This window comes from Netta rufina, assembly GCF_964035555.1.
Source record: "Netta rufina genome assembly, chromosome: 1".
Taxonomy (NCBI): Eukaryota; Metazoa; Chordata; class Aves; order Anseriformes; family Anatidae; genus Netta; species Netta rufina.
The window spans coordinates 180,694,871-180,707,784 of record NC_140123.1 but is presented as its reverse complement, the minus strand read 5'-3'; the positions used below and the strand labels follow the sequence as shown (position 1 = coordinate 180,707,784).

The following is a 12,914-nucleotide window of genomic DNA, read 5'->3' as shown; positions in this document are numbered from 1 at the left end:
GAACGTGAAAGCAGAAGTGTAACTCCTGTTTCATATGTTCAGAAAAAACAATTATTTACTTGCATAAGTTAAAAATTTCTTGTGTAATGTGGGCACTGGGATGCATAAGATATAGTACACTTCATAAACACAAGCATTTTACAAATCCATATTACAAGTAATAATATCTAGTACATCAGCATTCCACAATACAAAGCTTGTCTTTATATTTAAAAATAGAATATAAAGTATTAGGTTACGTTAAGATAATCGCCACAAACCTACCAAGCAGTCCTAGAATTCTCCAATTTAACAGAATTTAAAAAAAAAGTGCAAGTCACATCCAAAAGTTTTGAGAGAAATCAAGAACTCCAAATGTGCCATGATAAATTCTGGTCAACTTCATCTGGGGAGCCATCACCCCTAAATGTGATATAATGTACCATGTAGAAAAAGTAACAATATTTGATTTACTTCTAAATCACTTTACTGAAGCTGTAATTTAATGGATGTGACGCTTAAGGTGTAGAACTGTCTCACAGACAAAAAAAATTAGCACATCAAGAAAAAAGTTTAAGTAATATGAAGATATTCTATCAAATTGATAGATAGGCTTAGAACTGAGCCTGCAGGATGCCGTTCTTTGAAGACAGCAGTCAAGACTATCCATCATAGGACTGAATTAACAGAGAGGAAAACACAACCATAGAGTACTTCACAGTAAAATACTTCTTTATTGGGAACACGCTTAAAATTAGCTTTTTATTTCAGGTAAGAAAAATAGCATTCTGACTTTTAGCCAGTGCTGATCCTGGTCGTACACAGCTTTCTAACAGCTAGAATAGTTAATTGCCCCACTGCTGCCAATTAACAGTTCTCCTAACTGTCCATTCACTGTTTTTTTTTGTTGTTTTTTTTTTTTTACTCTTTAGCTTGCTCTTAAGTATATGTTGAAGAAAATACTGTGACAAGTTTTGCATTTAGATCTTAATGAAGATTGACAGAGTGACTAGACAGTGACTCAGGATCTGTTATCAGCTTGCATACAGCTTTTATAAGCTTCTTTTAAACAACAACGTGGTTCAATAGCTGATGTACAAAGACAGTTAAGAGGGAAACTGTCCAGGAAGACTGTTGTAGAACAAAGACAACTCTCTATCATACAAGTTAGTACAGTTTCTACTATACAGTTTAGTACTGTAAAGTAGCAGCAATTTCAAGGACTCTATACCCTTTTATAATAAAACATTGAAGAATGGTACATAGGGGTATTGCTATTACACTTCAAACAGTAAACTATTGTGTACTTTTTTTTTTTTTTTACTCAGTACAAGTTGAGATTCCTCCTCTTGCTATACTGTGACTTGCAGTGTGAGGTGATTAATTGGACCATATTGTAAACAAAAATATACAACCCTTGTGTAAGCTCTACTGTTTTAGAAGCCCGCATAAATACCTACCTTCTAAACCTACCATTTATTTTTTCATCATGAGCATATAATTAGATAGTATCTTTTAGAACAGGTTTCCATCCAATTAAAAATTAAATTTTGAATTCATTGAAGTGAAATACAGCATTTGTAATGATGGCTTTTGCCTGTGCTTTTAAATATCTGACATCCATTTTCAATATCAGATCTATCATACAAGCAAAGTATAAAATATGTTATTCTGGGGCTTGTAGTTTCTTCCATATGAAGCTATAAGATACACATATCAAGTGGACTTCCACAGGTAGATGTTTCTTAGATGAAGATGAAAACAATGTATTGCAGCAAATTGCAAATACACTGAAAATAGCCAATGGGCCACAAGTTTGCAGCTGTTTTAAACAACCCTTTAAAAATATAGCAAAAAATAGGCCGTGTCAGGAAGCAATTTGATACTCAAATAAATAGAAAATTTGCATTTTAATGTCACATTGAGTTTTAGTACATTTCAATCCAAGAAAAAAATAAACTGACAGACATGGTAATGAGTACAGGATTATATATATTACAATATGCCATGTTATAATACATTTGTGGCTTTATGATAAAAACTCAAGGGCAGATGGAGTTTGAGCTCATTTAAGTAACTGTCAGGATCAAAGCATTACATGAATTTCTGAAATAAGTACTTTTATTCAATTTCAAAATCTTGAAACAGCATTAGACCTTGGCCTTTTCTTTTTTAAGTTCAGTTAACATGGAGCTAGCTAAATGAGTATGCTGAAAGGTCTAAACAATATAGAAAATGCTTTCTCAATTTTACATACAATTACAGGGTAGATGATTTCAACAACAGCACTTATAGCTAACTCCATGTTGACCTTGACCTCGAAATGCACACTACTGATCTCCACAAGGAATCCAGCACATTTTGGAAGTTGTCCACTTCACATGAAAGCAAGAGAAAGGGTTATTATATGCAAAAATATTTTCAAACTGTTCTTAACTTGTAATTGAAAACTAAAGGCATGGTTTCTTCATTATAAAAAACAAATAAAGGTACAACAGAAACTCTAAAGGAAGATACTCAGCTACAATGAAGTTGCAACCCTCTGAAAAGAAAGAAAAAACAAAAAAGATCAAATAGCTAAGCTTTGTGCTCTAACCAAACTACTTACAGTGATTTTCCATGGCAAAAGCCCATGCTGACTGGGTGATCTGACAGTTCCAAATACTTTTTGTAATTTATTTGTATACAAGGACACTAAAATGATCCAGTCATGCAACGTTTGTTTTAAGCATTCTGCATCTCTTTTCCAATCTTATAGCTAAGAATCTTGTTCCAGTCAATCTTGGTGCGGGTAACTGGCAACTGTCGACGTAAGGCCTTGAAAGTAGTGTCTGACATAGTCTGATAATTCTCGCTGATAGCAGTCTGTCAAACACAAAGTCATACCAAACAAAGACACATGAAGAACAGAACCAGGATGCTATATAAAAAGTTAAATCATTGAGTAGTCTGTTATCTCTTAAAGAGGCTTAATAAACATATGCTAACTTTGTATCTTATGAAGAAAAGTTGTTAGATCTAGACTGAAACTATGTGAGGAAATTTAGACAGATGCAATAAAACTGGCCCTGGCCCAGGTGTCTCAGCAAACCACAGTGTGTTAATCAGCAACATGAATGAAATGCCAATCTGAGTTAGCTCATACATCATTACTTCCAGACACCAAAATTTTCCACTGTTATTTCTGTGGGATGGTATAGTGAGTCTCTACTTAACTATACACAGTATGACTTAAATATAATGCATGTGACACTTACTACAGTTTTATTAATGAGCGTTTTTTCAAACTGACAGAGCAAGCTGTCTGAAATTTACCTTATGTTCAAGACAACTAACTTGAATAATGCTTACAGTAATAGTTAGCAAAGCTGTGTAACAGAGCAGCCTCTGACCAGAATCTATACAAAAAATTCCACTTAAGGAATGCACTGAAACAGATCGGAAACACTGATATTTAACCACATTAGGGACTGCAGAAATGCATTTTCTGCTCTCAAAAAACAACTTTGAATGTAACATTATGTAGGTGAGTGCAATCACCAGAATGTTTGGAAACAGAATACATTTAACAGCAGCATGTAATCTATTTAGATCCATAAGGAACTGCATTATCTTAGTATCAAGCACGCTAATTATAGAATAGTAGCTTTGGCCAAATATATGGTAATCTACATGAGTAAAGATAGTGTGTTTTTCCACCAACGTACCTGATACTCATTTTCTGCAGCCTCTACAATTTTTATAAATTCCTTCGCCGTCTGGGCTTCATTCTAGAGAAAGAAAGTATTTGAATTAGGTCTGATGTACAGCATGATTCCCATAAGACCAATTACATTGTTTTTTTTCCAGTAATTACGAGACGTGCATAGATTCCATGAGAACACGTGGCCATTTAGTGACTAAAACAAAACTGAACTAAACATTCATCTAAAAGGCATACACTACATTCTTTGTTGCTATGCCTTAATTATTCTTGGGTGTTGTGCTGGTTCAGGGTAGGAGCTAAAATTATGAGGAAATAAATCAACCAAGTATGCAGCAATATAGTTTTTTTTTTTTTTTTTTAACGCATGTGTCAGGCTAATAAATTTAGCTGTGATAGGAAATGGTATTAAAAAAATCATAACAGTTCAACTGCAAACAAGCATACAGAATATCATAGAGCTTATTACAATACTTTGATTTAAAATGTTATGGCTTGATAAAAAGACATGAAACAGAACAGTATTTATAAATACGAGAATGCACATGCGTAAGCCTCTAAAAACATGCTAAGTTTTGGTGTTAACAGGATCAATGTTAAATTTCCTGTACAGCTTCAAGAATTAATTACAAACAAAACCAAGATTTCTTGCTTCTAAATATTCTGGAACAGGCAGAAAGCACTAGACTGTATCTATCTATCCATGTTCTGCAAGAACAGAGGCTGGACTACATGGCTGGGGGACGGCTATAGCAGTCTCCGCTCTAACTGGTTTAAAGTTTCACTGAAATTGCACTTAGCAGCCATGAAAGTGCTCCTGGACACTCTAGAGAGATGGAGAAGTTAATAGAGGATTACAGATGGGAAGGGTTTTGACTTTTCAGTGAACTGAGACAATGATTTAAAATACTCTGATACGGAAAGGAAGAATTTGTGGTAAAAATGCTTATTTGGCTCAGACAGAAATTAGGAATACGAAAGTAACCAATTATTCATAGCTCCAGCAACAAGAGAACTCTTCAGTTATTTATTTCATTCGTGCCCACTGCGGGTACAAAATTGCATCTCTGCCAAACAATGAAAAGGAGGAGTCAGCAGGGCTCCTTTTAATCTACCATTCTGTCTCTGAAATAAAAACTTGTACAGCCTCCACCCTCAAAGCTAAGGTTAAAAAAATTGGTAACCAGCAACACACTTGCTTTTGTTCTATGAGGAAGAAGGAAGGTTATGCAAAAGATCTTTTTCTACTCATTGGTCTTCTGTCACAGAATTAAGTCAATTCCAATAGAAAGTGAAACAAAAGGAGAAACTGACAGGAGAACTTCTTCTGGATAGTTTCCCCTGAAAAAAATCTTACTTGAATGAAGGAGTAAACAGATCTTTCTGCTTATGGGGTCAAAAGTAATTTTATATTTACAGCTCCAGAAGCGTTATTACTTGGCACCACAGTCCACCATTCTCTATGCTGCTATTGCATCTGAAAAGCCAACAAGCCCTGCTTTATATTAATGAACAATGTTCCTTTTTGAGGAACTAATCTTTTCAGCCCAAATGGTCCCTACTAGTCATTAGCATGAAAATACTTCTACAGTTCACTTCTAAAATTTCCCTTTACCAGTTTAACTTCACTGGCTTACGTTTTCTTAAGGAACACCCCCAACACGAAATCTTACAGCTTACAAATACAACCTCCAGCAGGCAAGAAGAGTATTACTTCAAAAGTAGTAATTCATGCTGCAACAGTACCAAGTCCTAAAGGATACATTTGCTGCTATTCCCAAACAGTTTTTATTTTAACTGTCTGCTCCTCATTACTGTGAGTATCCATTTGTCAAGAAGTTGAAAAATTTTGTTTTAAACCCAAAATTATGCTTTAAACACAAGTGTTGCTCAAGCTGAAGCATCTCTGAAAGTGCTTTTCATACACAGAAGCAGGGGGCTGATAGCACCGGTTACACATAGGAAGGGGAAGGAAGGGAAAATACTCACTATTGCTTCTCAACTGGCAGCATTTGCTAACTATTTTAGCATACTGGTCTTCTCCTCATGAGCAAAGGAGTGCTACAGGTGATCTCCTAGAGACTACTGCTGAAGTCAATTACTATACCTTTACTGAAGTGGGTTATTACAACTTAAACCTTCTTCACATTCAGAAAGTCATTCTAAAGGACACTCTACCTACTGAAGTTTAAATACAACAGAAGTGCAGGAAGACAGCAAGCTAACTAAAACTTTACAATCAAAGTTAATTTAGCTTATATAAGCTACATGCAAGCATACACAGGTTTTAGATATTTAAAAAAGTCAAAACATTTAACTACATTCTCTGTAAAAGTAGTGAATATTACATAGAAAATATTTATAGATTAGAACATTCATTCTCATTCATGCAGAAGAAACTAGCCCCCAAATTTCTTTTTTTTTTTTAAAGTTTGCTTGTGTTGTTAAATTAAAAAGTCACCTGAACATACATACTAAGGTCCCTAAAGTTCACTTACAGACACTGTTAGAGAATCCTGTATGTCTTTATGGCTCACAAGCTGAACATTACCATCTTCATAATAGTGAACCTACAGAAAATTAAACAAAAAACTCATATTAGATGCTACAGAACATAACCATACAGGAAAATCAAGACATTGTAGCATTTATCCCAATAGATAACTTAACACATTTAAACAAACAAACAAAAAATGTTACAGAACAACACATAAAACAAAATGCTGTAGAATTAAAATGTTTTTTCTGAGGGTGGAATTGAAGAAGCTACTCTGAAAACATTTTGGTTTTCATCTGCCTCAGGTGGTACTTCATGCAAAGAAGCTTAGGCCTTGCTTAGCAACACAAAGTAGAAGACTTACTTCTTACGTGATAACCTTTCTAGAAATTCTTGATGTGGTAAAGATATATTTAACATGACTTTTGGCAAGGCTTCAGGGTACAGTGAAGTTCTTTCTTCCTCCTTCATCCAAACCATGTGCTACAGACAACGCAACATTAGGCTTCCCTTTCTTTATCTGTCTGTTTTTGATACTTCCCTCTATCAGACATGGCTCATAACAAAAGCAGGTACATATAGAGACAAAGCAGCTCTTTGGTACAAAGGCTGTCAAGGTTAGGTAGCAAGGCAGAACGAAATCTGTATCTACAGAACAGCTTCCTTGCTTATTTTGCAGAAGGAGGAGACTGGTGAAACTTCACTTGAGCTAATTTCAGTACTTTTAAATTCAGGTGGGAAGGATGGAAGGATCTGAAAACATTCAGCTTCTAATGCAACTATGAGAGATCTTAAAAAAACAAACAAACAAACAAACAAAAAAAAAACAAACAGAAAGCATATATGGAATTACATGCAACAATTGACAATAATTCCTACAGAAGAGTTATGTAACTGATACCTAAACAAGTATCCTTAAAGATATTTTTATTATTTTGATGAAGTGAACATAAGTAGATGTCATGAGAAATAGAAGCATTTGTCTCTCACCCTATTAGGCAAAATAACATTTTAATTTGCTGATTAAATGTACAAGACTATGATTTCGTATACATTATGAGCATTAGTTGTGCAAGAGACCCTCATTTTTACACAGAGCACAAAAGACGAAAACATGACACAGAGTAAGACAGCTACATGTAAGCAAAAGAAAGATCTCCTACATGGGAAACACATTACTTGATAAGATTCATCTTATTAGATTTTTATTGGAAAGCAAGCATTTGACAATAAACAGGTATTATCCTAAGCATAAAATTGACTCCTTTTCAAATCCAGCATTACTGGGTGAAACTTCTGACAGTGTTTTTCAGTCCAGTTCCTCAGAGGTGAGAAGCGCTTACTCAGTGCAAAATCCTGAGACTTCCCAGTGAAACTAGAGAACCCAGAGAAGTATAATCCCCCCTCTTCTCTGTAAGGATACACTGGGCAGGATGCCCAAATTTCCCATGCTCTAAAGCCAACAGCAGCACAAACATCTCTCTCACTGAGTCACATTCTTAGCAAACATTCAGGCCTAAAATTTTAACAGGGATGAAGCATCAAATCTAATTCTGGGATTTGTTACATCGTAAAATATGAGAAGTAACTGTTCTGTACTATACCTCACTGCTGACATCCTTCTAGAATGCTAGGCCTGGGCTCAGAAGACTACAAGAAGGATGATGTTTATGAACAGAACCTCTTGGAAAGGTTAACTAAGGAGGGATGAGAATAACAAATTATCTAACAGATAAAATTAGTAGCCAGTACACTTATCAGTTGTTTTCCATGCAGAGTTGGAGCATGTCAAGTACCACAGGGATTTAAATTTTAGTAGAAGACTCTGCTGTTGCACAACTTTCTTTTAATTATATGTAAGACAAAAATTAAACATTGTAAGAGAATAGGACAGTTAAGACCATCCTATATTATTATTATTTTTAATAAAGTAAGAAAAAAAGGAAGGGATGGTATAAATGACCTTAAGAGTACTACTTAAGACACCTGGAGACTGGTGATGCTGGAATTTTCCCAAATGTATTCAGAAAAGATCTCAGAACCAGGGCAATGTCCATACTGTTGTCATAAAGACTTCCCAAATAACAGAAATTCCAGTGCTCTGAAATTTAACTAATTTACTGTGAGCCTATCCTAGAAGATAGCTTTGCTCCTTAAAATACATTAAAGCACTCAAGGTGTTTTTGGAGGAGGGAAAGGGAGTGTACTCCTACACACATTGCAGAAATTACACAAAATTTCTAAAAATTTGAAACTGAGTTTCCTCAGTGAAACGGGAGCTTCACAAACAAGCAAAGCAATTAAACTTCTCATCACTTCCTAAAACCACATACTTTATGAATGTGAATAATGTCTTAATTATGTAGGATAGTAATAAAGGACAAGATGAGCTGGTACCCAAATTGAGATGCAGAGTTAACCTAACTCAATTCCCTGTTCACTCTATTTTCTAGGTTACTGGGCTAAGTTTTCTCAGAATTAGGTAAAAACTTGCCTGCTTGTTCTGGAAAATCTCCTAAACGTTTAACCAAAAGTGCATGCTGTAGACAAAATGTCTATTTTGTTGCAAGATAGAGAAAATCCAAGTAAACTGTCACTTAAATCTAAGTCTTAACAAGCCTAAAAGTTTCTTAGGGTGCTTACTATGATCATCTTGATCTGACAACGCAGTAACAACTGTCCACATTTTGAACATCACTCTAGTTGTTACAGAACTTTCCCTGAAGCAGGAAATCAGATTCAGTGCCCTGCTTAGGGAGATCTGAGCATAGGTACTACAACCCAGAACATCCTAAGCTTCAGACTAGAAATACACTCCATCACATCTTCCTGCTGAAATCAAGTCACTGAGCAGCAGGGAAGTGCAAAACTCCTAGGGGCACAGAGCAGGAAAAGGGAACTTGTCTATGTCTCATTAAAAACAAAACAAAAACCCACAGAAAAAACACGACCACAACAAGAAAAACCCACCTACGCTGCAAGTCAGACTGCACTAACATTTTAGTCCCCGATCCCAGAACTGTTGCAATAAATTCCTGCAAAGTATGTGTACACATTCCAGGGAACGGATCCAGGAAGTCAAGTCCTCCTGCCTACCACATGACAGTCAGACTTTCTCGTCTCAAGAGTTCTGCATTCCTTCTTGGACAGTATCTTCTTTCTGAATTCCCTAAAGCCAACAGGATGGGTAAATGCTGAATGAAGGAGACCTAAATTCAACATTTTCAGATAATGGAATGATCAAAACCTCTCTAAACAACAGGGTGGATAACATAACAAGGAAAAAAAAAAAAAAAAAAAACTATTTCAGAAAGGGCCTACCCTTAAAAAACTTCCCCATGTAACTGGGAATTCAAGTTCCTACCAGATCACTGTACAAGAAATTTAAGTAGGTATATGCCTAGCCAAGGTGAACATGCCTTCTGAAGTCCTCAGAATCATTATATCAAACATATTTTGTAAGGATGAGGCAAATATATAATTAAGTGACTACCACTGAACTGAATGGTCATCTCTGCTTTGCTTCCCGGGCTCCCCAGTTCTCTTGGAATATTTAATACACTGGCCTGAGTCTCCCTGATAAGGGGAGACTTTACTGATCAGGACACGATTTGGGATAAGCATACCTGAATTTTCAAGATGCCAGCCACTTGAGTGGTTGAAGGAGTGATTGTAAACTTCCATTCTGACCTCCAACGGCCATTCCTTTAAAAAAAATAAAATAAAACCCAGACATCACCCAATTGGTTAGGAAAAAATAAACAAACAAACATACAACTGTTAGCCAAAGAAAAACAGAGAATGAAACACCCAGTAGAACTACATATACACAAAATCTTTCAAACCATAAGGATTCAGACCATAACCAGCAAAGAAGAGAACAAAATTATTCTGGAATACTGGAATGCTTATGCTAGGTTTTGGATGTGGACCAAGAACATCCATTAGTAAGGATCATTTAACACCAGGTCTCAGCTTCTATATAAAGGCTCCAGTGTTCTTTTCCTTCTTTATTATTAGGCATATGCACTCAGGATTTTGTTTTCAAGACCTGAACAACTTGCTGGATCAACTGAAGTCACACTTCACATTAGGCTACAAAAGACCTGACTAAAAGGAACATTAAAATAGCAAGACTTTCTGCTACGCTGAGCTATAATCAGGCCTTTCCTTCTACCATTTCTGTTCCAGGACAACTGTTCCCTTCTAGCAGAAGGGAAACATCTGGAAAACAGCATGGGCAGATTGTATAGTTTCACCTGATTTCTTTCCTGTAAATTAGGCACTTTTTGATTTAGTTAGGTTAGTGGGTTAGAAAGTTAATATATCGTAGGTATATTAAGAAGGTACTGCAACTGCATCTTGATTCCTGCTTTGCACTTAAGGAAAAGTTTTGGTACTATAAATTCCAGTTCTACTATCTCTAGGTGTACACCACAGAACAAAACAGTGGGAGAGAAAGACTAGGATTAACAGCTGGTAATGGATCTGTATCATCTCTTAGATATGAACAGCATTAAATCAATTATAAAGCCCTTTGTTATTATTTCAGACAACATCCAGATCACAGATTATCACTGAAAATTCAGACTAAGGCATTCATAAGCTTGTAAGGAAACTGAAAGGGTCACCTTACTCAGTAACAATAGTACTGCTGGTAGCTTTAATACTGATCCATTAGTTGTAAGAAAGATTCCATGCTGAACTATAATTTTAGGTAGAATTTTAGCTTGGCACTGAATCCTGCACATCTGAAAACTAACAAGATCATTTGCTTCTTTGTCACTTAGAAGTCCCTGTAAGACGACCACAATGTTTCTACTCTAGGATATCCTCCTTGGAATAGTATTTTAAGGAGGAAAAGAGTTCCAGTTAAGTAGGATCCTTTTCTAGGAAATGCTTACAAATAACATATTATTACTTTATTTATCACTGATGAATTAAGATGTTTCATAAAATATGAACAAATCACTGGGCAAATCATTCCACTGATGCAGACAAATGATGGAATCAGTATGTATATGTAATATTCACCTTTGGCATTAGAAAACAAAGTTTACTGCACTTCCATTCATTATCCATAGGATTACTGAATAAAATTTCAAGCAGATGCAAAATATCAAATAAAAAGTATTTCTTCATACAACTGCACGTATCAGCTATCTTTAGGAGATACTTCCTTAACTGAGTTCTGTTGCTCTGGTATTTATTTTAACTTTAGCTAATTTAACTCCAGCCAATTTCCTGAAACAAGCTATCCACCCCACGCTGTGGAAAACATCTTGACATACCTTACCCAAAGCTTAATGATTCAAGTCCAACAGTAAATTAAAATTGGAGCACTTTCTTAGAGACATGCAAGCTAGGAGTTGTTTTCACAGAGGAACCTAGCCAAGTAGAAGCAACAGTATTAAGGAACACAGATGAGGGCACTGGTGATGGCGTAATAAAGTAGAAGAGTCACAGAGGGAGTTTTACAGAATTCCTGAAATCCCACAAAGGAGATGCAGATGTGCAGTCTGCCATTGTACTTCCTCCAGGGGAAAAGCTTTTCTACATAGTACTGGCAGAAAAGCTTGGTGGGGAAAGATGGAAGATGCTCATGCACTTACTTCTCTGACCCAAGGATAATCATTGTAACGGCAATAGTACAGCTATCCACTACGCTGTATTTTACTGTACCTGTATCCATACAGAAACTTACCAAAAATTTTTTGCTTGGAACTGATGGCTCTCTATGCATGCAATAATGGTTTGCTGTCCATCAATTGTTTTACCATACACCTTAATTAGAAATGAAAGAAGAACAGAGTTAACATTTCGTTTATCTTACTCAAGCCAATTAGCAATCTCTAGTCCTATTATTGTTTCAATAGGGAATAAACTGTAAAATTGCATTCTACAGTCACTTATATCTTATATAATAAATCAGTACATGAAACATGAATTGTAAATTACAAAGCAGTAAAAAAAATTAAGATTTAAAAATTTGAAGGTCAAGCATCTTAACTTTACGTGTTCCAAACTTTGTTTTTGCAACTCAGAATTTCAAGCACACATGTCACAGCAGTCACTGCTGTACTGCCACAAGGGTTTCAGACACCAGTAATTCTGCACCTAAATGGCGATTTAAACCTTTACAGATTAGTGAAAAATTGATAAAAAGGTAGGTTTGGGCCTCTGTTCTGCCTCCTAAAAACAGAATAATACTAGAAGTTATCTCAATGAAGGTGCAATCTGCCTGCCTTTACAGAAACTCTGGCACATATTTGACTGAGGAGAAATCCAATTCAACACGTTAATTCACTGACTGAATATTCATTTATTTACTAGATTAGTTTTCCACCAGGTTAATATAAAGCACAGGACAGCTATCATTAGATCAGTTTACTGAATTTTAAATAGTCATAGGGTTACTAACAGCAAATCAAATGCTACTTCAGTCCAGAGTGAGAGGTTTTATTTTAAGAAAACATCAGAACCCACTGATTCTGGTTGTAAGAATACAGCATTTTGATACATAGGACAAGTGATGGAGAGAAAACAGTTTGCTTTACTGCCAGTTTTGTCAGTAAACCAATCCAAGACAAGGTCTTATGGATTATTTGTTTGTTTACTTATTTTTAAGTAACCCACCAGGTATCCAAGATTGATGGGGTACTTCTATAGTAATTTACAGAAGGTCTTACTGCTTTAAGAAATTTAACTCTCACCTCTGAGGAATTTTTATTTAAG

General features: G+C 35.6%; 1 protein-coding gene across 1 annotated transcript in view; it reads right to left on the bottom strand.

Moving 5' to 3' along the window:
• Positions 1–951: 951 nt before the first annotated feature.
• CAPZA2 (capping actin protein of muscle Z-line subunit alpha 2) overlaps positions 952–12,914 on the bottom strand; it is a 30,378-nt gene continuing 18,415 nt past the window's right edge. The window contains exons 6-10 of the mRNA XM_084296174.1: positions 11,884–11,963; positions 9,806–9,884; positions 6,181–6,252; positions 3,687–3,749; positions 952–2,844 (exon numbers count right to left, since the gene is read on the bottom strand). Coding sequence (XP_084152300.1) covers positions 2,704–2,844; positions 3,687–3,749; positions 6,181–6,252; positions 9,806–9,884; positions 11,884–11,963 — 435 coding nt within the window. The 3' untranslated portion in view covers positions 952–2,703. The remainder of the gene's footprint in view (positions 2,845–3,686; positions 3,750–6,180; positions 6,253–9,805; positions 9,885–11,883; positions 11,964–12,914) is intronic.